We start from the raw sequence: 26578 nt of genomic DNA, 5'->3' as shown, positions 1-26578 counted from the left end.
ATGTGAACACACACGACGTGGGGCTCGAACTCACAGACTGTGAGATCATGACCTGAGCCGAAGCCGGCCGCTTAACTGACTGAACCACCCAGGCGCCCCTAAACTGGAATTTAAATAAAACTTGGGGAAAGAAGAAATAAATGAAATAAAAAATGAAAGAGCATCTACCAAACCCAAGGGGAGAGGTTTCATTGGAAACACACCATGCTGTCACCTTGATCTTAGACTTCCAGTTCCAGAACTGTGAGAAAAATAAATTTCTGTTCTTTAAGCCACCCAGTCTATAGTATTCTGTTATAACAGCCTGGGTAGACTAATGCAAATCTCACTTATAAAATGCGAAGCTATTAAATAGAATATCAGCAACCAAATCTATTAATACCAAAAAATATATTGCATCTTAACAAAATAGGCTTTATAAAAATGCAAGGATGGCTTAGTATTAGACACTTTATTCGTATGTCTCCTCATTTAATTACTACAGTAGATTTCTTTTATTGATCATCTCAATTGCTGAAGCAAACACATTTGTTAAAATTTGACAGTAAAAAAGAAAGAAAATTTCTTTAATTCTAAAAAGAATATCCCTCAAAAACCTGGATGCTTTGACATTATTTGCAATTACAAAAGAATGGAAATACTCTAAATGTCCATTAGGAGGGAACTGTTAAAAACAAAACAAAACATGGTTTAGCCAAGTAATAGTGTAAGATACATCTGGGAAGATAATGAGGTAGATTGCTACACACTGATATATGTATATTATGTATATATAATGTATAATATATTATATACATAATGATCTGGACTAAATAGTGAATCAGTTAGTCAAGGTGCAAAACAGTGTATAAAATGTCACCTTTTGTGTGATAAATGGAAAGGGGAAATTATTTATTTACATTAAAAAATAAACAGAGGATACACCAGAAACTAATAAAAATGTTTCTTATTGGTGAAGAGAGGCAGGAAGGAAGTGACAGAGATGCAAATAAGACGTGTTCAAATGTACCATTCATGTAGCTTTGATTTAGAATCAGGTAAATGACTTACTTAATGAACAATTATACCAAAGGAAGAAATTCATCAAAAATTGAAAACAAGGCAACAAGTTATCTAACTGTATATCAAGTTAGTGACTTGACCATCTAAAATAAACGAATTATCTCCACTGAACTTAGAATATTTTGATTGTTCATCCCTAGTGGATGTACTCTAAGCACCTGAAGAATTGCAAAGAAAGCTTAAACTTCAACAAGTAGTATTGTTTTCCTCCCAACTTTACTGAGGAAAAATTGACCAATATAATCGCATATATTTTCAGTGTAAAATGTAACGATTTGATATACAGATACATTTTGACATGTTTGCCGAGATCAAGGTAATTGATGCATCCATGATTTCATGTAGTTAACTCTTTGTGTGTGTGTGCTGAGAACACTTCTTCTCTCAGCAAATTCAAGTCTATCACACAGTGTCATTAACTATAGTCACCCTGTTGTACATTAGATCCTCAGAGCTTATTGATCTTGTAACTGAAAATTTGTACCATTTGATCTACATTGGTCTATTTCCCCTCAGCCCCTAGCAATCACAAGTCTGTTCTCTGTTTCAGTGAAATCCTTTTTTTTTTTTTTTTTTTTTTAAGATTCCGCATATAAATGATACCATGCAGTATTTGTCTTTCTCTGGGTTTATCCATGTTGTTGCAATTGACAGGATTTCTTCTTATGACCAAATGATATTCCATTACATTTTCTTTATCCATTCATCCATCAATGGGCATTGATGTTGTTCATGTCTTGGCTGTTGTAAATCATGCTGCAGTGAACACGGGGTGCATGTATCTTTGTGAATTGGTGTTTTCATTTTTTTTGCAGATAAAAAAGAAATTGTGCTTTCCCAGAAGTGGCATTTCTGGGTCATATGGTAGTTCTATTTTTATTTTTGTGCGGAATCTCCACACTGTTTTTCATAGTGGCTACACCAATTTACATTCCCATCAACACTGTTCAAGGGTTCTCCTTTCTCTACATCCTCATCAACACTTGTTATCTCTTGTCTTTTTGATAATAGCTATCCTAACAGGTGTGAAGTGATATTTCATTGTGGTTTTGATTGGCATTTCTTGATGATTAGAGATGTTGAGCATCTTTTCATATTATTTTTGGCAGTTTGTATGTCTTTTTTGGGAAACTATTCAGGTCCTTTGCCCATTTTAAAATTAGGATTATTTGTTTTTTTTGCTACCGAGTTGTGTGAGTTCCTTATATATTTTGACTATTAACCACTGATTGGATATATGATTTACAAATGATTTTTCATTTCAGAGGTTGCGTTTTCAAGTTTTTTAGTTTTATGCAGTTCCACTTATTTACTTAGCTTTTGTTGCCTGTACTTTTGGTATCTTATCAAAAAAACCATTGCCAAGATCAATGTTAGGAAGCTCCCCCCTCTCCTGTTTTCTTTTAGGAATTTTATGGTTTTAGGTGTTATATTTAAATCTTTAATTCATTTCAAGTTTCCATTAGGCAGTCTTATTGTTATATTGGGGTTGTTATTTTGAAAGCATTGTTTGCACATTACAGGAGAAAGCAAATAAGTATTTACATTCATGTTCTCAGGAACCAACATTTTCAACATAAAAGAGGTACAGATACAAAAATAAGTAAAACACTGTAATCTTAATTTTGAATTGAAAAGGAAAATATTTTTTCCTTCTTTTAAAATACATAATAATTGGGGCACCTGGGTGGCTCAGTCAGTTGAGCGTATGACTTCGGCTCAGGTCATGATCTCACGATTTGTGAGTTCGAGCCCCGCGTCGGGGTCTGTGCTGACAGCTCAGAGACTGGAGTCTGCTTCAGATTCTGTGTCTCCCTCTCTCTCTATCCCTCCCCAACTAGTGCTCTGTCTCTCTCTGTCTTTCAAAAATAAGTAAATGTAAAAAAAAAAAATTTTTTAAATACGTAATAGTTGTCTCTGTTCAACATAAAGCGAAAGAAGTGACAACTCAAGGACAATGAACAAATTTGGTCCTTACTTCCTGACAAAGTTCTTGAAGAATTCTTCTATTAAGCTTATTAACTTAAACTGTTTGTATCTTGATGTCCATCATTCTGATGTCATAACGAAATATGGCTGCCTTTTTCATATGCAGATTCATTTATTCCTTCATTTCAGGAAAATTTTTTCTTTTATTTGTTATATTTTTAAAAGATGTTTATTTTTGAGAGAAAGAGATACAGAGCACAAGAAGGGGCAGGGCAGAGAGAGAAGGAGACAGAGAATCCAAAGCAGGCTCCAGACTCTGATCTGTCAGCACGGAGCCTGACACGGGCCGAACTCACAAACTGTGAGATCATGACCTGAGCCAAGGTCAGATGCTTGACTGACTGAGCCATCCAGGGGCCTCAGGAAAAATTTTTCTTACTAACATTTTCAGGACTTTTCTCTTCCACTTCTGGGTTCTTGGATTTAGAAGGATATTTTTTGTTGACTTGCTATTTTCCTTATATGTGCATCTTCTTAAATGTGCTTATAGTGATTATCCTAAGACTCGTCAATTTTGATTTATTACTTGTAAACATTTTCAGTCTTAAATTACTATTATTAGTCTTATAGCCGCAATTTTCTTAATTTTCTTTTATTACAATTTTTTCTTTTGTCTTTGAGCTGTATTTTTTTTTGGTAAACATATATTTTATGCATATATATACATATATATTTATTTTAATTCCAGTTAGTTTACATATTGTGTTATGTTAGTTTCCAGCATACAATATAGTAATGCAACAATTCCATACATCACTCTGTGATCATCATGACAAGTGCCCTCCTTAATCCCCATCACCTAATTAACCTAGCACACCCCTCTGGTAACCATCAGTTTGTACTCATAATTAAGAGCCTTTTTTTGTTTGTTTTGTTTTGGTTTTGGTTTGTCTCTCTATCTCTCTCTTTTTTCCCTTTGCTCATTTGTTTTGTTTCTTAAATTCCACATATAAGTGAAATCATATGGTATTTGTCTTTCACTGATGTTTTTTGTTTAGCCTTATACTCAGTAGCTCCATCCATGTCCTTGCAAATGGCGAGACTTTATTCTTTTTAATGCATGAGTGGTATTCAAGTGTGTGTGTGTGTGTGTGTGTGTGTGTGTGTATCCCATCTTCTTTATCCATTCATCAGTTGATAGACACTTGGGCTAGTTCCATATGTTGGCTACTATAAATAATGCTGCTATAAAACATAACGGTGTATGTGTGCTTTTGAATTAGTGTTTTTGTATTCTTTGGGTAAATACCCAGTAACATTATTGCTGGATCATAGGGTGGTTCTATTTTTAACTTTTTGAGGAGGCTCCATACTGTTTTCCACAGTGGCCACACCAGTTTGTCTTCCCCAACAACAGTGAACAAGGGTTCCTTTTTCTCCACATCTTCACCAGCACCTGTTGTGTCTTGTGTTGTTGATTTTAGCCATTCTGCACGTGTGAGGTGATATCTCACTGTAGTTTTGATTAGCATTTCCCTGATGGTAAGTGATGATGAGCATCTTTTCATGTATCTGTTGGTCATCTGCATGTCTTTTTTTTTGGCGGGGGGGAGAAATGTCTGTTCACATCTTCTGCCTATTTTTTAATTGGATCATTTGAGCTGTTGTTTTATTAAACTCTTTCCTTAGTGTTTTCTTATAATACATAGCATTTATAAAGATTTTGGGTTTGCTTGTTTGTTTCTGGGTTATATTTTTTAATGGGTTTTTAATCAGTCTTTTGTTCTTCTCCCCATCCCTTCCTTTTGATTCATTGTATGAATAAATGTACAACGATTCAAAACAATGTTGTGGAAGAATACATACTGATATGTGGAAATGTTCAAGATAGGTTAATGAGCGAATAAGTAGACTAAATAATATACTTTGCATATATACAGAGCATTGTGATGCATTGCAACATTATATATATTCATATTATGTTAAGTAATATACAATATATCTTTTGAAAGAAAAAAAGACTAGCAAAATAATGTCAAATTTATTGTGTGCTCAGTATTATGCTATATACTTGATTACATGAAAGCTCTATTACATAGGCATTATTAATATTTATTGACTATATCAGCAAATACAATAATAATTGAAAATAGATTTCTACTTATGCTTGCCTCATTTCATTGCTAGTTACATAGGTTGTTTTCCACATCTTCTAATAGTAGGGATTGAATTAAAGTTTACATAGGATATGGAAATATAGGCAACAGATATATAGTGTAACGTTCCAAAATCAAAATAATTCAATAATCTGATTTAACTTAAAATACATCATTTTCTTTCTTAGTTCCTTTCTGCATCCAAGGTACAGACTTTCATTTTTTTTTTTCAAACTTTAAAATATGAGGAATACTCTTATTTTCCTCTATGTTTATGAGCAAGCAAAGCAATAAGCCCCAGATTTCTGATTTTTATGGTAATCAATAAGTACCATAGCCAGTGCTACTCAACCTTGCAAATTTTTAGGCAATTTAAAGAAGTCTTTACAAAGAAGCCTCTTGCACTCTTTTTCAATGTGATGAAGGATTTCAAGTATACATAATTTAATAATCACCATTGCTTCTTGCTTCCTGCTTCTTCCTTCTGTGTTAAATTCTCTTCTTAATTGAAAATACTCCTTGGAGGTTTGACCAGTGGGAACTATTTCAGTTTTGGTTTATCTTCAAATGTCTTTATTTCCCCCTCAAAATGGCATGACTGTTTAGCTAGGTTGGCAATTTTTTTTCCTCTCATCAATCTAAGAATTTTATTTCATATTTATCTGGATTCTTCAATGCTATCAGAAACTTTAGTGCCAACTTAAATTTTGTTTCCTTGTAGGCAATTGGAATATTGTCTTTGGATGTTTGAAGTTTTGTGTGTGTGTTTTTAAAATAAACTGGTTATATTACAATGGATAGAATGTGGGTATCTTTCTTTCTATTCATCTATCTATCTATCATCTATCTATCTATCTATCTATCTATCTATCTATCTATCTATTTTAGAGAGAGAGAATGTGCACAGGGGAGAGGGGCAAAAGGAAAGAGAGAGAGAGAGAGAGAGAGAGAGAGAATCTTAAGCAGGCTCCACACTTAGCACGGAGCCTGATGCGGGGCTTGATCCCATGACCCTAGGATCATGACTTGAGCTGAAATCAAGAGCGATATGCTCAATCATTTGAGCCACCCAGGTGCCCCTGTATTTCTTTTTATATATCTTGTCTGGAAGATGCACTTCTTGAATTTGGGGATTCAGATATTTCTTCAGTTTGGGAGAGTTCTCAGCTTTTAATGCTATGAATATAACCTCCCTCCTGATGTTTCTATTCTGTCTTTCTGGAACTCTAATTACACTTAGGTTGGACATTCTCATCCATCCTTTATTAATCTTTGTGCTAAATTCTGGTATATTTCTCAGGTTTGTCTTCTAGTTCTTTAGTTCTCTCTTCAGCAGTATCTAATCTTCTATTTTACTCTATTCACTGACTTTTAAATTTTATTGTTTATATGTATTTTTCATTTCTAGAGGTTCTGTTTGATTCCTTTTCAGATTGTCCAGTTTTTTTAAATTTATAGTGTGTCATTCAAATGACTACATTTTTGTCTTTAGTTGTTTCATTCATACTTGTTTTTTTTTTTTTAATGTTTATTTATTTTTGAGAGAGAGAGAGAGACACAGCCTGAGTGGGGGAGGGGCATAGAAAGAGGGAGACACAGAATCTGAAGTAGGCTCCAGGCTCCATGCTGTCAACACTGAGCCTGACTTGGGGCTCGAACTCATGAACTGTGAGATCATGACCTGAGCTGCAGTCAGATGCTTAACCAACTGAGCCACCCAGGTGCCCCCATTCACACTTGTTTAATAGCCTCCATTGATTGTTCAAATGTCTGAAGTTCTCAGACTTTTAATACTGCTGCTGGTTATGGCTAATGATTTATTATTCTTTCTCTTAATGTATTGGGTTTATGGGTTTATGGGTTTATGACTTTAGGTTATAAACTTCCTTGGATTCAGGTCATGGCACTCTAGGACAATTTTGTGTTCAGTTTGACCAGGCACCCCAAGGTAATACTGTCCTGGGGCCAATTTTTATGTTAATATTTCATTTTTGTGGTTCTTGGATCACATGCATAGTTGTAATTTCAAACCCTTGGGAAGGCTAGAACTGTGGGAAAAAGTGCCCAAAGAAATGTTTTGTTTCCAACCAGAATCTAGGCAGAGTCAGACAGGCATCCTCATAATATGCCTGAGCTAACTGAGTCCTTGTTTTTTGTTGGGGGGATCTTTGTTCCTCTTTGTGCTTCTTATGGATATAAGACTTCATTTCTTTTTTTTTTTTTTAATTTTTTAAATTAAGTTTATTTATTTATTTTGAGAGAGACAGAGACAGTGTGAACAGAGCAGGGACAGAGAAAGAGGAAGAGAGAGAATCCCAAGCAGGCTCCGTATCATCAATGCAGAGCCCAACGTGAGACTCAAACTCATGAAACTGTGAGATCATGACCTGAGCTGAAACGAAGAGTCGGATGCTTAACCAACTGAACCACCCACGCACCCCTGAAAGGTTTCATTTCTTTATTGAAAATGATAGTTTCCTTCAAGACAAGGCCATTGTAATATTGGCTCATGTGATATTCATTCATGTGATGTCATCTCATGTACTCACTGCTTTTGTTGTCAGTTTGCTACTGTCTTTCTGGAATCCTGAGATTTCCTTTTCTTGATGGAGAGTTCAACTGTTCACATGAAACAAATTTGTTTTAGTTTACAAAATATTTCTCAATGTTTATCATGGGTGGGCTTTTAGATTATTTTCTAATATTTCAGAATTCATTCTTTAAAAAAATCAATTTACACAAAAATTTTTAGTCACACACAAAAGTGGAGAGAATAGTAAAATGAATCTCAATATGCTGTCTCCCAGCTTACCAATATTGTATCAATTTTGTCAGGAACTTTCTTTTTTTTTTAACGTTTATTTATTTTTGAGACAGAGAGAGACAGAGCATGAACAGGGGAGGGGCAGAGAGAGAGGGAGACACAGAATCCGAAACAGGCTCCAGGCTCTGAGCTGTCAGCACACAGCCTGACACGGGGCTTGAACTCACAGACTGTGAGATCATGACCTGAGCCAAAGTCGGAAGCTCAACCGACTGAGCCACCCAGGCGCCCTTGTCAGGATCTTTCTTAAAGCATTTTTTCCTAGTGACTTTTGTAGCAGAGTTAAACTTTCTCCTGTAATTACACAGAGGAATTTTGACATTAAGTAGTTTTTAATTACAATACTATGTTTCATAGTTTTAAGAAATCACCTAGAGAAAGCAAAGGCTTTATATAGCAGTATGTTAAACCTAATATTAAATACTTAATTCATCGTTATTAGAATTCACATTCCAACATTTTCCAATTATAGGAAAATTACAATGTCCCTACACAGACACAAAATTGAATTGATATTCCCCCTTGGAGTTTTTGTGTTGGGTACTCCAGGGCTTTCACTGCACCATTCAGATCTCTGCCTCTCTTTGTTTGTATTCTACCCCATTTGAATTTGGGCCAATCTCACTAATTAAAAAAGATTTTTTTTTTCATTTATTTATTTTTGAGAGACAGAGAGAGCACAAGTGGGGAGGGTCAGAGAGAGAAGGAGACAGAATCCAAAACAGGCTCCAGGCTCTGAGCTGTCAGCATGGAGCCTGACATGGGGCTCAAACTCGCAAACTGTGAGATCATGACCTGAGCTGAAAAGTCAGACGTTTAACCGACTGAGCCACCCAGGTGCCCCCAATCTCACTGATTTTTGACTCTGCTTCTTTGCTATTTCAACTTCATTCATTCGTGTACATGTTTAAGCTTCCTGTGTTTCTCTTTTTTGGCTTTATTATCCCAGGGCCCTCTACTCCAGTTACTTCCATCTTCACCCTAACGTGAAAAGGCAGAGAGTAGAGAAGTTTCAGAATTTACATTTTTTCTAAAGTCACGTTTTACAGAGTCCTGTTGTTTGTCATCTGACAAGTGAATTGACATTACCTACTATTGTTGGTGACAAGTAGGAGAAAAGTACTCCCAGTTTCCTGTTGATATCTTCTTGATAAAGAAGAAACACTTTTCTTAATGTTCTACAAATCTCTTCAGTTACAGTTTGGCCAAATTCATCTAATGTGTCCATAGTAGGGATACAGTATAGCCATTAATATTTTCTTGAGAAATTCCCTGTGAGTCAAGGGCTCAAAATGACTGATTCATGATGGGTGGGCTTTACTATGTGCACTATAATTTAGAAGCAGGTATAAAGCCACAAATATTTCAGCACAACGTTTGGAACATTGGATCAGCAGAATTAGACCACGTTTTCTCTCCTGGCTAAACGTGAGAGAAAAGAGGCCACTTAACAATGGCAGGGAATGGGCTCCTCACCAGTCCTGTGTAGGCAGCTTCCCTGGAGAGATGTATGACTCTCTCAAGCTGGAGTTGAAATGTAGTCTGCACATACATCCAGTTTCCCAAGAGGAGACACTACTTTCATGCGATGTTTGAATGGGTGGACAAAGTCAGGGATGCTGTGTGTTTGGATATCTCTGCCTCTGACACCTTAAAATCTTAGAAAAAGATAGAAGTCCTCTGACTAAGCTGGAGGCCCCTACAGCTCTTAAACTGATCACCTTTAGTTCTTACCTAATGTCATAGAGAAATCCTGGGACTGCTGCTCAAATATCACTACGTGGAGGGTGATGGAGTTTTGTGGAGGGAGGACTCCTTTTCTAATCATTGACCAGCTTCATAAACACGCTGACCTGTATGGTTGCACAGAACTCTGAGCACAGGGCTCCACCCATTGTTTAATGCTCTGCTGTCGCTTTGTTGAAATTATTAACGATAATATAAATATTACAAATAATATAATATAAATAATATAAAATAATTTTTGAACAAGGGGCCCTATATTTGCGATTTACCCTGAGTGCCCTAAATTAGGTAGCCCATTCTGTCCCTGGGTTTTACTGTGATTGGACCAACTTCAGTCTCTTATTTGCCCTTGAATTAAGGACAGTGCCAAGCAATGTCATGAGTTAACAGTCATTGGCCAGTCAGGACCCCTGCCTGGAGCCAGGGATAGGGAGAGGTCTCCTGAACTTCATGGCTGATATTCCAATTAGAGATGAGGAAGTTGATACTGAGGATACAACCAATAAGAACTAGTCCATTCTTCCTCCTTGTTGTTGAGTGGTTGCTTATGTTTTACTTTTACTTTCTAATCTTACATTGCCTTGTAATAAGATAAAAGGTATATTTGTTAAAAGCAAAAAGTGTATCATATGCATCCCCAAAACTAAAATTTTAAATATTCCCTTTTGAGATTCCCTTTACAATCTTACTCCCTTTACAATTGTATTCTCTGTAAAGTCTTCCTTTGTAAATTCAGAGAGTAAAAAGGTAAATATCAGCTCAGCTTGAGGCTGACTTGTTACTGATTTTAAAGTTAGAGAATTCTGGGGGCGCCTGGGTGGCTCAGTCGGTTAAGCCTCCGACTTCAGCTCGGGTCGTGATCTCGCGGTCCTTGAGTTTGAGCCCCGCGTCGGGCTCTGTGCTGACAGCTCAGAGCCTGGAGCCTGTTTCAGATTCTGTGTCTCCCTCTCTCTGCCCCTCCCCCGTTCATGCTCTGTCTCTCTCTGTCTCAAAAATAAATAAAGGTTAAAAAAAAATTTAAAGTTGGAGAATTCTGAGTGAGAGATGGTTATCTGAATGGGTGTTGTACAAATACATTAAGAACCACAGTACTTAGCTGGTATAATGCAGACCTTGGTATTACAGATCTGCCCTCTACATATTCTTCCAGTATTTCAATGTTGACTGTGAAATGGGGTTCCCAATAAAACTACACATGTTGGAAAGTCCGCTTAGATCTCATTGCCTTCGTGAACAGTGAAGTTTAAAACTAACCTCAAGTGAGGCACTGATTTTATATTAAACCCTACCCTCCATGAACATGATGTGTCACTAAGTAGTTTCTTATACTCTCGTCATTTTAGAACTTATTTTTGTCATTAGTGGCATTAAAAACCAAACAATTTTCATGTGTGTTAAAGTACATATTGGGTAAATAAATAAAATGTGGTCTAATTTCAAATTCTTATTTTTAAATTCTTTAGCACCAAGACTAATGCCTATATTTAATAGAGAATACATATTTTCTCAATGAATAACTAATGTTTTTTAAATATAACACCCAACATTTGTTTCTTTTTCAAGTAAGCAAACTAATTAATGAAACTTTGAATTTTGACCGTGTGTGTGTGTGTGTGTGTGTGTGTAATGGAATATAATCACGGAATTTAGAAGAAAACGGCCGATGAAAGCTTAATGTTTCAGCCTCGGTTTTTCTACCCATACACCATGGATACAAGTATTTCTCCTTTCTAGTCTACAGAGTTTTTGTGAGTCACAAATGAGTTAATCATAATAGTGAAAAGTTTTATAACTTACCGTATGTGCTAATGACAGGCATTATGTAACATCACTTAATCCTTATAATAGCCCCAAATATAGTAATTTGCAGATGAAGAAACATAAATAGAAAAGTTCGGTAACTTGTGAAAAGCCACATAAATATGGAATAATAAAAGCAGGATTTGAATCAGACCAATAGATATAATTATATAGAAAATGTTAAATCCCAATCCTCATGCTTCTCCTGGCAAAATTTGGTAGCTCATACGTAACTCTGATAATTAGTGTTGTACTAGCCAGGCACTTACATTTTTTGCATGTGCAAAAATTGGCAAGACATTGAGTTACCAATGCCCTTGACTATGTCTGTAAAGACTTTTTACAAATGCCACAGTTGACTCATGTGTTTTACTTTGTCTCACTGATTTTCTTTTATGAGAAATAAAATAGTTAACCATATTTGGATTCAAAGATGTTTACAGAGTTGGTTAGGAGGCCAGGATCTTCACAGAAGGACCTGTCTTTAACTCTCTGTTCCTTCTTATCTTACTGCAACCCTTTTACGGATCTTCCTAAGTACACGAAGTCCTTTCATATTGGTTTGTGCCAGAAATTATTCTGACAAGATGTAACTGTCCCCATAAGTTATCTAGAATAGAGAATGGCTTTCATTATTCCATCCTGCTGATGTAGTCCTGACCTGTGTTGACTTTGTAGTACAGCCAGGAATAGATACTAAGCGTTCCCAATCCAAATGGACTCTTAGTAAGGACAGGTGAACTACTTTTAATAGCAAATTCACTGTTTCCTCTGAGAACGTTTAATTTTTGCCAATCTTAGAGAAGCAGCTCTATTGCTAAATCCAAGGAGAGTCATCAAAATATTCTACAATGAATGGAGTGAATTTACCATGTTTAAAATGGAATAGTATCTCTGGCAGAATTGTATAGAGGAAAAGAATAGGTTATGGGATCAGAAAAACCTGGTTTTGACTCTACAAGTTAACATCTGGGTAATTTTGAGCACTTTCTTACCCTCACTGAATCTATCTCATCATATATAAAATAGGAATAAAAAAATCTTTCTCATAGGATTGTAACGTACCTAGAATATATATAACGTATATATTGTATATAACGTATATAATGTATATAACGTACCTAGAATCATAAATCCAGCCTAGAAGGTACTCAAGGATCTTTTGTCTGTTTTCTTACCTTTAAGTTGTTTTATTTAATACAAAAAAATAAGTGGAAGGGAAATTTTAAGTATATTTAATAACAAGAGACAACTTGAATAGATACTAATAATTTATTTAGGCTTTTACTGTAAACTTATCTCAGCCTATCCTCTCTGAATTGTGTGTTTTTCTTGCTGAAGGTACCAACACTGTTGAAATGATAGTTGAACATCAGCAGTATGATGATTTCTGTTTTCTCTGCTATGGTGAGGTCTCATGCTACAAGCAATTGAGCATGCTTAAGGGTAACAGAAGGTATACCTTTTACAGGAAAGGGAGGGCAGCCCCTTCTCTCTTACTTCCAACTGCTGCACTATATAGTCCAGAGGGGAGTCCAAGATAAGAATTAATCCAGTGAAAGAAACAGTATGGGATGACACCCTAGGTCATGGTAAGTTCTAGGGAACAGATAATTAAAAACAATAGTTGCAGTATTAGCCATCAACATTGGTGCCTTTCGGTCTGAGATATACTGGCTCATTCACATCTACTATCTTTTTCAGGAAGAAATCTTTTAGAGGGGACAATCTGTTCCATTGAATCTTTGCATTCATGCAGTGAATAACTATTGTCTACTCTTTGGTATCCCAGTGGTTTCTATCATTGTGGAAGAACGCTGGGAGTAAATAGATAGATAGACAGACAAGATTGTATGAGGTAGTCCTAATACTATAATGAAAATAAAATAGGATGATGTTATTGAGGGATATAGGAGCACTTTGGATGATATGCTTACGGGAGCTCTTGCTGTCCTCTGAGAAGGAAATACCTTTTGTGCGTGTGTGTGTGTGCAGCTCACAATGCCATAACACAGTAGCACATCAAATGTGAGTTACCTTACTATTTTGTACTTTTCAAATGATTTCTTAAAATTCATTTCGCAGTATTCTCAATAGTGATTCTCAATATTCTTTGGCTAGGTGAGGATGAATTAGCCTTTTGATCATCTCCTCACTTCAAATTTAGTTTATCAAGTGTATAAACCCCAAAGCTATGAGCCCTACAGAAAATAATGTAATATAAAATGAATGATGCTGGTCAGTATACATGGGTGTATTATCTCTGAATATAAATTCAGAACGATAACATGCCATTACATGCTTTTTAGTCTTTTCCTTTCATCGGCCATTAGGAATTATATTCTTTGAGATATGTTTTTTTTTTAATTTTGTTTTTTAACGTTTATTTATTTTTGAGACAGAGAGAGACAGAGCATGAATGGGGAGGGGCACAGAGAGAGGGAGACACAGAATTGGAAGCAGGCTCCAGGCTCTGAGCTGTCAGCCCAGAGCCCGATGCGAGGCTCAAACTCACGGACCACGAGATCGTGACCTGAGCTGAAGTCGGATGCTTAACCGACTGAGCCACCCAGGCGCCCCTCTTTGAGATATGTTTTTAACATAATAACCCCTTTGGTGTTAGCCTAGGGTGGTTCCAAACAGAAGTTATTCAGAAGACCTAAGTTTGAAGATCTGGAATTTTCACAGAATGGCTCTGCATAGCCAGGCAGATGTCTTAGCCTTTCTGCAATTGAGTTTTCTCATGTATACTATAGATGTGATACCACTTTAGCAGGTTGTGAAAATGAGATCGTTGTGAACGAGGGCCTCTGAGTACCTGGTTTAGTGCTTGGCACCTGCTGGTTTTCAATACATGTCTTCCTGAGACTGAATTTTCCACCAATTTTTTCACCTTTTCTGGTGGAGTCAAACTCTTACTCTCAGCTCTTTTAAGTAAGCATCTCTGCCTATAGCACAATACATACAGTTGTGTCATTTTGAAGTTTACTGTCCGTATGATCACTCTGCCTGTGCTTATCTCCCACACTGAAATGTGTTTTAACCTCCCTCACCAAATGACATGACTGTCATATTCGTGCAATGTGCCTGAAACCCCCGACCTTAGCACTCATGTGAGGCTGAATTTGTGTGTTTATGTGTCTATTTGTGTTCTGTCTGAGTATTATTTTGACTTGGATTTTCTTCTTCTCTGACTCCTGTCTTTCCCATTTTGTATTTTGAGTTTGAGGAGGTCCAAAAAAGTGTTGTGCCCTTAAGTTTTTGGCCGTGTCTCTCCTATGTTCTAGGATGAGAGAAATTCCACATGTCATTGATTGGCTTTGAAAAGGAAAATCATGTTTTGATCCTGCCCCACTGAGCTCAGCGCATTTTGGGTTAGATAATAAAAACAGTGGTGAAGTGTGTGTTTTCATGAAGAATGAGACTCTGAGCTAATGGCTACAATCTGGTCCTTTGGGGGAAAGACTTCTTACACGGTTTGGGCAGTTTTCAGAGAGGTTTGAAAGAGACGTGACATTAGGCAGTGTACTTAGGAGACTAGGAAGGGCAGTGAGACGATAAGAAGTGAAGTCTCTGAGGTGACCTATGTGAAGGAAAGAAGCAGAAGAGGAGGTCTGGAATCCTTCTGTGATAGGCTGTATTTGCTCTGTATTACAGATCAAAGGGTTTTTTCGGCCGTTTTGTCAGAGATGCAGTCTTATTTTTTAACATTGTTTTTATTAAAATGAAATTGGCCTTAGGTTTGGAGAGGTTTTCCCTTTATCTCTTTGACTGGGAGTTATATATCAGGAGAGATCTTTCCTTTCTTGTTGAGCTCTATTCCCTTCTTGCCTTTATCCTCCTCAACATAATTAGAATTAATTCTTCCACTGTGTTTCCCAAACCTGAAGACTCTGGGTTCAAGTAGTAGCTTGCTTCAATAATAACCAAAAATTTAATTATCCCCTTCTTAAATGAACAGTAATAAATCTTTATATAAACCAGTAAGAGAATACAGAATTCAAAGAGCAAAATAGAATAGTCTCCTAAAATCCCATCACCTGGATTCATATTAATATTTTTATTTATATGACACCAACCATGCAAATTTAGGGAATGAAGGAGAAAGAGAGGCTATGGAGGTGGTAGTGAGCCAATTATGGAGGAAAATGAAATCGGAGGCTCTGAGCTGACCCTGAACTGTTAGCATGGACAAGATTGGAATCCTTTGAGTAACCATGTATTTTTAAAAATAGGATCATGGTAGGCAAATTGTTTTGGAACTTGCTATTTTTATTTAATACAAGCACCATTCTATGTGATTAAATAGTCTTCTAAAGCATCTTTCATATAGTTAAGTATTCTGTTGTTTGTTTCATAGTATTTTAAAGCAATTCCCATTGGTGAACGTTTAGGTGATTGCTATCTTTTTATTATAGGGGGCACTTGTGGGGCTCAGTCAGTTAAGCGTCTGCCTCTGGCTCAGGTCATGATCTCGCAGTTCATGGGTTTGAGCCCGATGTGCTGACAGTGGAGAGCCTGCTTGGGATCCTTTCTTTCCTCTCTCTCTCTCTGCCTCTATCCAGCTTGTCCTCTCTCTCACAAAATAAATAAACTTTAAAAATGTTAAAAAAAATTATAAACTATGCAGAGATGAAGATCCATGTAGATAAATCCATGTTCACAACCATGATTATTTCCTTAGGATAAAAGTATTAGAAATATTACAGTGCCAAAGGGTATGCATTTAAAACTTTTTTTTTTTTTTTTTGGATACATATTGTCCTGCCTAGCTGTAATCCACAACAGCATTTGCCAACTTATATGCCCATCAGCTGGCTGTGAGAGTGTATTTTTCTATACATTTGCCCAGGACACAGATGCTACCCCTTTGTGAATAATAGTAGCTTGATTTCATTATCATATGCATGCAGGCGCATGCACATGCACACACACACACACACACACACACATTTATTTGTATGTATGTGGGTGTCTAGAATCTAGAATCTAGAATCATTCTTACTTGCAGAATGTATTTTATCTTATGAACATTGTCAGTCTATCATGTCAAATGAGTTTGCAAACATATGATTCTGTCGTGCCTGCTCCTAAATATAAATATCTTGACTTCCCAGGTGCCTGTATGAACATCACCCACAGCCAGTGTCAGATGCTGCCCTACCACACCACGCTAACACCTGTCTTCTCATTTGTCAAAAACATGGAAATGGAGAAGTTCCTCAAGTTCTTCATGTACCTCCATCGCCTCAGTTGCTATCAACATATCATGCTTTTTGGCTGTAGCCTCGCCTTCCCTGAGTGCGTCGGTGATGGCGATGACAGGTATTTTGGAACCAAAATCATTCAGTGATAAGAGTCAGTTGTAGCAGAAGTGACTGAGGGGGAATGAGATCATCCCAAGCTACCACCGTATATTTTTGTTAAAGGAGAAAATATCTCATGCCAGTCATAGCCAGTTGTAATTCTTTTAAACTAGATTTTTTTTTTGGAAAACCTAGAGTAGTTTTATTTCTGGGAAGAAATTAGTCAGGATGTTAGGTTGAGGCGATCAGCTGGGATACTGAGTAGCTGTTTCAGTGAGGGTCTGGCAGAAGACAGCACACTCAAAGGGGTGACTGAAAAGAGTTTATTGAAGAGAAGATTTATGGAGGTGTGGACAGGTTAAGAGAACAAATAAATGATGAGAGGCACCAGGGTCTCATGATAGGGGGATGCAGTTCCACCACCCAGGACTTGGAAGGGGAGAAGGGCAGACAGCACCTGGAGAGAATTATAGCTGTGGGTAAGAGGTCTTCCAACAAGCCGTGCTGTGACCCGAGACAGAGGAGCACAGCCACTGCCAGCCCTTCAGCCTTGCAGGACAGAGAAGAAGAGATAAATACCCCAACCTCACTCTCCTGCCCTCTCCCCTGCCAGGAGCTCCCACCAGATCAACTCACCCACAGCTATTGGGCAAGGGTGTGTTACTGATGTGAGCACAACGGATGAGATCCCAAATCTCGTCTAAATATCATCAGGTCCTAAGTGCCAAATCTCATCCTCTAAATCAGGTAAAGGTGAGACACTAGGTGGTTCTTATGGTCAACACTGGAACCCACAGCAGGTGAGGAGGGTGTGGGGTAGATGCAGAAGGACAAACAGAGACTGTCTAGTGCTCTATCAAATAAGATTGGAAAGAATTTTCTTATTTTGGGTGTGGGGAAGCATTTGTGAGTGAGCATGCTTGTGTATGTGTCTTGTAAGCTCATTTCTTTTTTTTTTTTTTGAGATATAAAATTGATACAAACATTATATTGTTTCAGGCATACCACATAATGGTTCAACATTTGCATATATTGCCAAATGACCACCTCAGTAAGTCTAGTTAACACTCACCACCATACAGTGGCAAATTTTCTTTTTCTTAGAATGAGAAGTTTATTTTACTTCTTTTTTTAAGGTTTATTCATTTTTCAGAGACAGAGAGACAGAGAGACAAAGTGTGAATAGGGGAGGGGCAGAGAGAGAGGGAGACATAGAATCTGAAGCAGGTTCCAGGATCTGACCTGTCAGCACAGACCCCGATGTGGGGCTCGAACTCACAGACCACAAGATCATGACCTGAGCTGAAGTTGGACGTTTAACTGACGGAGCCACCCAGGTGCCCCTAGAATGAGAAATTTTAAAATCAACTCTCTTAGCAACTTTTAAATGTACAATAGAGTATTATTAACTATAGTCACTATGCTGTATATTACATCTCCATAAATTATTTAGTTTATAACTGGAAATTTGTACATTAATTTGACCACCTTCACCTTACTGAAATAGCATAACTTCAATATTACATTATTATATTGAAATAATTTTCAATAAGTGTAAATCAATTAAAAGTATGTTATGGAATATTTTAAATTTACTAAGTATACATCTTTAAAAATTTTTCAAAGCATGTACTAAATACAAAATTACATGGAACATCAGTTGTTTTCTGAATTAAAATGTTAAGGTATCTTTGGAGTAGTAATGTTAGAATGAGATGCATTTTCAAGTGTAAATAGATTCCATGTTATTTGCAGTACTTTTTTTTAATGTTTATTTTTGAGGGGCGGGGGAGACAGGGGGGAGGAGCAGAGAGAGAGGGAGACACAGAATCTGAGGCAGGCTGCAGGCTCTGGGCTGTCAGCACAGAGCCCCATGCAGGGCTTGAGCTCACAGACCGCGAGATCATGACCTGAACTGACGTCAGATGCTTAAGACTGAGCCACCCAGGCACCCCTATTTGTACTAATTTAATTAGTGTATAAAATGTGTTTGGAACAGGACACAGGCATTTATTGTTTTAACTGGAAAATGCCTGAATGGCCACAGAATAAAATCTGGGTAAAACAGAAACAGTAGATTATTGTAGAAATAAGTAAAGAGCTATGATCAGATACTGTGTTCAGGAAAACATTTCACTCGAAAGAACCCTATGCAGAGCAGGCTTTCATGGTGACAAGAGTGAAGCAGTGGGAGTGTGATATGATGGTTGGATTAGTCTTCTAGAGCTGCCATAATAAATTACTACAAGCTGAATGGCTTACACATTTGTTCTCTCACAGTTCTAGAAACGAGAAGTCTAAAATCTGACAGGGCCATGCTCCCTCTGGAGATTCTGAGGGGGGCAGGGGACATTGTCTCCCTTTGTCAGCTTCTGGTAGTTTCAGGCTTTCCTTGACCTGTGGCCACATCACTCTACTCTCTGCCTCCATTTTCACATAGCCTTCTCTGTGTGTCCCTCTTCTCTTATGAGGACACTTGTCATTGGTTTAGGTAGCCCAAGAGGGTCTCATCATCTCAAGGTTCTAATTACACCCACAAAGACCTTTTATCCAAATAAGGCAACGTTCACAGGTTCCAGAAGTTAGGACGTGGACACATCATTTTGGGACCATCCATTCAACACACTGCAGCCGGTGAGGAAGCAGGGCACAAAGCCACACGTCTCAGCCTTGTCTTGTACGTAGATAAAACAATGAAAGAGAGTGCATTCAGCTTCCTGGAGACTCTGAATTCCCTTTGGTCATCCTTATTGTAACTCAGCCTCCACTCTCACTTCAATCAACTGTAAAATTTTAGTGATGCTACTCATAGCCTTCTGAGCACTTTTAGGTAAAATTTGTTTCTCTTCTGACCTGGTTCATCCTGAGAAATGCTCTAATATAAGTGTTTTCCATTTTCTGTTATAATGGATAATTATTTATAGTCACTTTTCAGGTATACTTTGGAGACTTATCCTATTTTTTATTATTACATTTATTATTATACTTAACTTTATAATTACACTTTCAGACCAGTGCTTCCTGCTGTCATTTGGTGTGTGCATAGACCCAGCGAGCTAGATTTAATAAGCAAAACAAGTTAATAAAGGTAAAATGTATTTTAGAAAATAGTTCAAACATTTTTCTTCTTTTTCACATAATATCATCCATTATACTAATTTTTTCTACTGTTCAAATAATGGAGCATTGCTTATATTCTATTATAGACAAAATAGCTATTTGGTAATATTTAAAATTTAGTTTAAAAAGATCTAGTGGGATATATAAATAGTATAGTTTTTAACCTGCCCCCTCAGATGCTCATTAACTACATATATAACAATATATATATTATTAATATAACTTTAATAATTTCTATTTACACCAGGATTGCTATGAATAAACATGTGTATCATATACTATAACACAGGCTAATTGAAGTTGTGTATAATTTCTATGGATTCAGTGACATATATCTCAAACTGTAGAGATTTCGCTGATAAGCCATTTGGGTAGTCATAAAAATACGAGTTAGAAGGACTAGCTTAAAAATATCAGCAAGTAACTAGAGAGAAATTCACAATTTCTGGGCCAGGAGAATAACAGTTGTTTCTGGATGGCTTTTTGATACACAAGATACAATTAAGGTGTCTGGAAGAGAAACCATCCACATGCTTCCTATGTGTAACTATCTCTCATTCCAACCTTGTTTAAATAATCGGCCTATAACATTATCAAAGCTGTAGGGAAGTCAGTTTGCCTTGGAAGGTCCAGCTTTGCTTGTAGAAGACACCCAGGAGACCTGCTGATGTGGGATGATGGTCACTCCACTCACATCTTCTAATACTTTGTAGAGAAACTCTGTGCTCATGGAATGAGTCCTTAACATTAAAAACTGGGCATGCTTGCTATTGATTCTTTTCCCCCTCTGGAGTATTAATTTGTCACTAGGTCCTTTGCAGAAATTCTCAATATCTGTGGAGATGAAATAATCTTTATCTAGCTGGATTAGTTGAGATTAAAGATTATATCTCAAACCTAGGACTACAGGACAGTTTTCTGTAGTGTACTCAGTCCCTGTAGGATTGTGGTAAGATCAAATGAATTTCCTTGAATGAGCTTCCTCAAAAGAACTATTATGCTTTTTCCCAAATAACTATGTTTGCTGGAAGTTAGAAAATTTACTCTGGTAACTACAGAGAGAGCACTTAAAGTTTGGGGGCAGATGAACACTGACTCGATCTGTAGCTCTGTCAATTGCCAGTTAAAGGGCCTTGGACATATTAGTTAGTCTTGTGAACCCATGGTTTACTCATTTCTATGATGAGGGTGATTATACCCCCTTTATAGGCTGTGTTTGTGTGTATTCGACAGAATGATTTATGCAAAGTGCCCATACATGGTTTCCCCTACCTGGTGCACAGTAACTTCTCCATAAATAATAACTTAGTATTATTGATATGGTAGTCCAAGATGATATGTGATTTTCTGGGAGTTTATAAACTTCATCACCTCCTTTAGAGATGCAAGATTTGCAATTTTTTTTCTCATTCTTCTCACCTTCTAAACCTGATTAGTGATATTGAGCATCATTTCATGTGTCTGTTGGACATCTATATGTCTTCTTTGGGAAAATATCCATCAGGTCCTCTGCCCATTTTTTAATTGGATTTTTTTTTTTTTTTTTTTTTTTGGTGTTCAGTTGTGTAAGTTCTTTATGTATTTTGGATATTAACCCCTTATCTGATGTATTATTTGCAAATATCTTCTCCCATTCAGTAAGTTTCCTTTTTGTTTTGTTGATGGTTTCTGTCACTGTGCAAAAGCTTTTTATTTTGGTGTGGTCCCAATAGTTTAATTTTGCATTCATTTCCCTTGCCTCAGGAGACATATCAAGGAAAATGTTTATATGGCTGATATTGGAGAAATTACTGACTATGTTTCCTTCTAAGAATTTTATGGTTTCAGATCTCACATTTAGGTCTTTAATCCATTTTGGGTTTATTTTTGTGTATAGTGTAAGAAAGTGGTCTAGTTTCATTCTTTTGCATTTATCTGTCCTGTATTCCCAACAGTATTTGTTGAAGAGACTTTTCTCCATTATATATTCTTGCCTCCTTTGTCGTAAATCAATTGACCATAAAATTGTGGGTTTATTTCTAGACTCTCTGCGTCTATTCTTTGTGCTGGTGCTCTACTGTTTTGGTTACTGAAGCTTTGTAATAATTCGTGAGGTCTGGGATTGTGATACCTCCGCTTTGTTCTCATTTCTCAAGATTTCTTTGGCTATTTGAGGTCTTCTGTGGGTCCACGTAAATTTTAGTATCATTTGTTCTGGCTCTGTGAAAAATGTCTTGGTATTTTGATAGAGACTGTATTGAATCTCTAGATCGCTTTGAGGGGTATGGACATTTTAACAATATTAATTCTTCCACCTATCGGTGTGAAACATTGTTCCATTTGCTGGTGTTGTCTTCAGTTCTTTCATCAATGTTTTATAGTTTTCAGAGTACAAGTCTTTCACCTCCTTGGTTAAATTTATTCCTAAGTATTTTATTGTTTTCGGTGCAATTATAAATGGAATTGTTTTCTTAATTTCTCTTTCTGCTATTTTGTTATTAATGTATAGCAATACGGCTGATTTCTGAGGGCTAATTTTGTATCCTTCAACTTTTCTGACTTGACTTATTACTTGTAATAGTTTTTTGGTGGACTCTTTAGGATTTTCTGTATATAGTACCAGGTCATCTGCAGATAGCAACAGTTTAACTTCTACCTTGCCAATATGGATGCTTCTTATTTCTTTTTCTTTTCTGATTGCTGTGGCTAGGATTTCCAGTATTACGTTCAATAATAGTAGTGAGGGTGGATATCTTTGTCTTGTTCCTGATCTTGTAGGAAAAACTCTCAGTTTTTTTTTTAATCACTGAATATGTTGTTGGCTGTGGGTTTTTTATATATGCTCTTTATTATGTTGAAGTATGTTGATTACTGGAATGATTAAAAAATATTTGCTATACTAGAATTATAAAGCCTCTCCCTCATCACCAAATTTATACTCACAATTCCTACTACTGCACATCATTATATTGCTACACCATTTCTGAGTTAAATTTTACTGATAATGTTTTAATAAGAAATTAAAATTTGTCTGCTTCTAATGTAATTTTGGAGAGCTTACTGTATTCTTAAATGTGTTATTTTATAAGACAGCATGGGCCAATCTCCTATGTAAATGCAACCCTGAAGTCATCTTGAAAGCTATTAGAAAATATAATTTGCTTTAAAACCATTTTTGGGGGGCTCCTGGGTGGCTCAGTCAGTTGAGCATCTGACTCTTGGTTTTGGCTCAAGTCATAGACCTAGGGTTGTGAGATCAAGCTCCAGATCAGGTTCTGTGCTGACAGTGCGGAGCCTGCTTGGGATTATCTCTCCCCCCTCCTCTCTCTGCCACTTCCCCACTCTCTCTCTCTCTGTCTCTCAAAACAAATAAATAGACTTAACATTTTTTTGAAGTATTCATAAATTATATAAAGTCAGCATAAGCTTATTGTATTAATTTTTTCTAAGTGGAAAGTAATTGCATACTGCTGATTTATTTTATTAAAGATTTTTTCTATGTCCCAAGAACTCTATTATGTCACATTTGGGAATAAATGGAAATATTACAGATTAACATTTTTTAATAATTATAATTTAAAAATTTTATATAGGTCAGTAGTCAAATAAATAAAGATAAACTTTGTTGCTATTACCAAGTAAATATTCTGAAAGCCATTTGCCACTTGCTTCCCTGATTGTATCAGCTAACTTGGAAGCAGCAGTCTTTTCAGCCATACCAGTGTTGACTACATGGCTGTTCAGATGGTCAATTGTGTCTGTTTGCTTTCCAACTTCAGGCAACACAGTTGATGTTGTCTGCTTTTCAGCATTAGACATAAAAGATTAAATGGTAAGTAAGGTTCCATTTTATGGGCCAAAATGGCCCCAAATGTGGGTGAGATATAGTCAAATAACTCATATTATTTTTATTTTACAAAGACATAAAGCTAGACAATCCGGCCATGATAGCTCGGCTCTTTGTGATTGTGTCCTGTCACATCACTGATGGTGTCTCAAGCACACATATTTTATGAAGCTCAGTGGAATCATTTGTTTACTTTTCTCCTCAAAAGCTCATTGGTATTACGTGGCTGTGACTAGAATTTAGATCTAATCTTTTTGATTCAATTCATTTGAAGATCCATATGTAAGGCGTCATTTCATGAGGTACAAAAATCAAAACAGCTGCAAAAATAATTTAACAATTGCAAGTTTCTTGTGTGATTCGTTAATCCTCTATTCCATGGGCCCTGGTAAATATGCCAAGTATTAATGAGAATCAGGATCGTGTCAGTTAGAAGTTGAGTGGAATTTTATATTCCTTTTCAGGGGTGGTTGTGTGGTTTTACATTATTCACACTCATCTTAATTCAAGCTGTGTTTATCTGTTAGTATTTCCTTGTTCTTCTATTTTAAGGGCGCCCCCCTACTGCTGGCATATTAACAAGACACTTAATCTGTAGAGTTTTCATCCTTAACAATTTTATTAACATTTTAAGAGCATTTTCCTCTTACAGGAGAATTATTTCGAGATTGAACAGCACGTGTAAAATTTGCTGACCTAATGGAGAGGAAATCATATGAGCAAGACCGGCATGAGTTCTTGTATAATCTGTAGTTGGGAGTTAGGTAGTTATGGTTTGCTCCCAACTTTGGTACTGACAGCTTTATTCCAAGCAGGACACTGAATTATCCCCTGCATGTGACTCATTTGTTTTTTCAAAAAATATTTGCTGAATGTACATACTGGGTATATAGCCGCAAACAAAATAGATCCTTGACCTCGTGAGACTTTTATTACAGTGAAGGGAAATAAGCAATAAGCAAATAAATAGATAATAAAAAAAATTAAAATAAATAAATAAATAGATAGTAGTATATCACATAGTGAAAAGTGCGATGGAAAAAAATTCCAGCAAGGAATTGGAGAGCTTTGGGAGAATGGGCTTTGGTGGCAAGATGTGTAATTTTAAGCAGAGCCTTGTTTAGGAGAACTTCACTGAGATCTGTGAGGATATGAGAATCTAGGAGATGAGGGAGACCTGGACATCTGTTGGTGTTTCCAATTTATTTATGCCTTTAGCAAGCATTTGTTGGCACCTACAATGTGCCAGGTGCATAGTTTGATGTTGGGGATGTGGAAATGAATAAAATACAGTTCTGCCTTCAAGGAACTCAGCATAATAGGGGACCAGACATGAAAACAATCAAATTGTACAATGCGATCAGTTCACAAAGTGTGGGGGTTACAGACAGACAAAGGAAGCCCTCTTTCCATCCTGCATTGTTAGAGAAGGCTTCTCCCAGGGAGGAAGCAACGGCTGAATTGGTTTTGCAGGATAAATAGAAGTTTGCCATGTGGACAAGGTAGAAAAAGAAGACGTTTCAGGTAGAGCAACTGTCTAGATCTAGGATATATTAGGGGAACAAAACTAGTTCAATTTTGCTAGGATATAAAGTGGGGAGGGGCGCCTGGGTGGCTCAGTCGGTTAAGCGTCCGACTTCAGCTCAGGTCACGATCTCGCAGTCCGTGAGTTCGAGCCCCGCGTTGGGCTCTGGGCTGATGGCTCAGAGCCTGGAGCCTGCCCCCGGTTCTGTGTCTCCCTCTCTCTCTGCCCCTCCCCCGTTCATGCTCTGTCTCTCTCTGTCTCAAAAATAAATAAACGTTTAAAAAAAAAAGGATATAAAGTGGGGAGAGAACAAACATATTTTAGGGAATTTTAAGAAGTAGAATTAATAGCACGTAATGATTAGTTGCATATGAATGGTGAGGTTGAGGGTGAGGCAAAGGCTTTTGGGCTTGCAGACTTAGGTGGACAGTATTACCACCAAGAAAACCATGTGTATCAAGGGAGAAGTCGTGGCTGTGGTGGGGGGGGTGGGGGTTAGTGGATAATGAGTTAATATTGGCGTAATGTCTTTACCTGGTTCGAGAAGTGCATGATAGTACTTTTCCTTTCAGAGGAGATAAGAGCATTTTCTCTTCTGTAAGAGATGACATGATTGATATTTTCATCTAGTGGTTTGCTGGTAAACTGGCTCCCTGAACCAAAAAACGAAACAAAACAATCATTCGTGGCACTGGCTGATTTTTGTGGTATAGATACTCCCAGATTTCAAGCTAATAATAGTTTAACAATCTAATCACACACCACATTGTGTTTTATCCCTTGACAAGTGTTTGCTGAGCTCCCACTAGATACAGGGCACACAGCAGCATGCTGGCTATTTCTCATTTACCACTTCTTTTTTTTTTTTTTTTAAGTTTACTTATTTATTTGCAGACAGAGCACGTGTAGGAGAGAAAGTCCCAAGCAGGCTCCATGCTGTCAGCACAGAGCCTGAAGCAGGACTCAATCTCATGAACTTTGAGATTATGACCTGAGCCAAAATCAAGAGTTGGACACTTAACAGACTGAGCCACCCTGGCTCTCCCCTCTCATTTGCTTCTCGATGTCCACTTGCCACCATCCTCCACTTCACTCTTGTCCCCAGGGGGCTTTCAATCATGCTACTTTCTCCCTTGCTGTGGGGCTCAGCCAGCGGGAGCCACCAACAGGACTTCAGCATATGGGAAGAGTCAGGGTGTGTAGTAATCCCGTACTTCTTTCTTTGCCAGATTGCATGGTTGGCTTGCGTTCCACCATGAGAATCTGTGGCTGGTACAGGAAGCC

General features: G+C 37.1%; 1 protein-coding gene across 8 annotated transcripts in view; it reads left to right on the top strand.

The window, feature by feature from the left end:
- The window catches only part of CORIN (corin, serine peptidase), a 253425-nt gene that overhangs the window by 57269 nt on the left and 169578 nt on the right, over positions 1-26578 (top strand). For all 8 annotated transcript variants that reach the window (XM_078446147.2, XM_078446148.2, XM_078446144.2 and 5 more), the window contains exon 4: positions 16635-16842. In XM_078446147.2, the coding sequence (XP_078302273.2) occupies positions 16635-16842 (208 nt within the window). The remainder of the gene's footprint in view (positions 1-16634; positions 16843-26578) is intronic.

Source organism: Panthera onca, chromosome B1 (genome assembly GCF_046562875.1).
Source record: "Panthera onca isolate mPanOnc1 chromosome B1, mPanOnc1 haplotype 2, whole genome shotgun sequence".
NCBI lineage: Eukaryota > Metazoa > Chordata > Mammalia > Carnivora > Felidae > Panthera > Panthera onca.
This window is presented reverse-complemented; position numbering and strand designations above follow the sequence as displayed.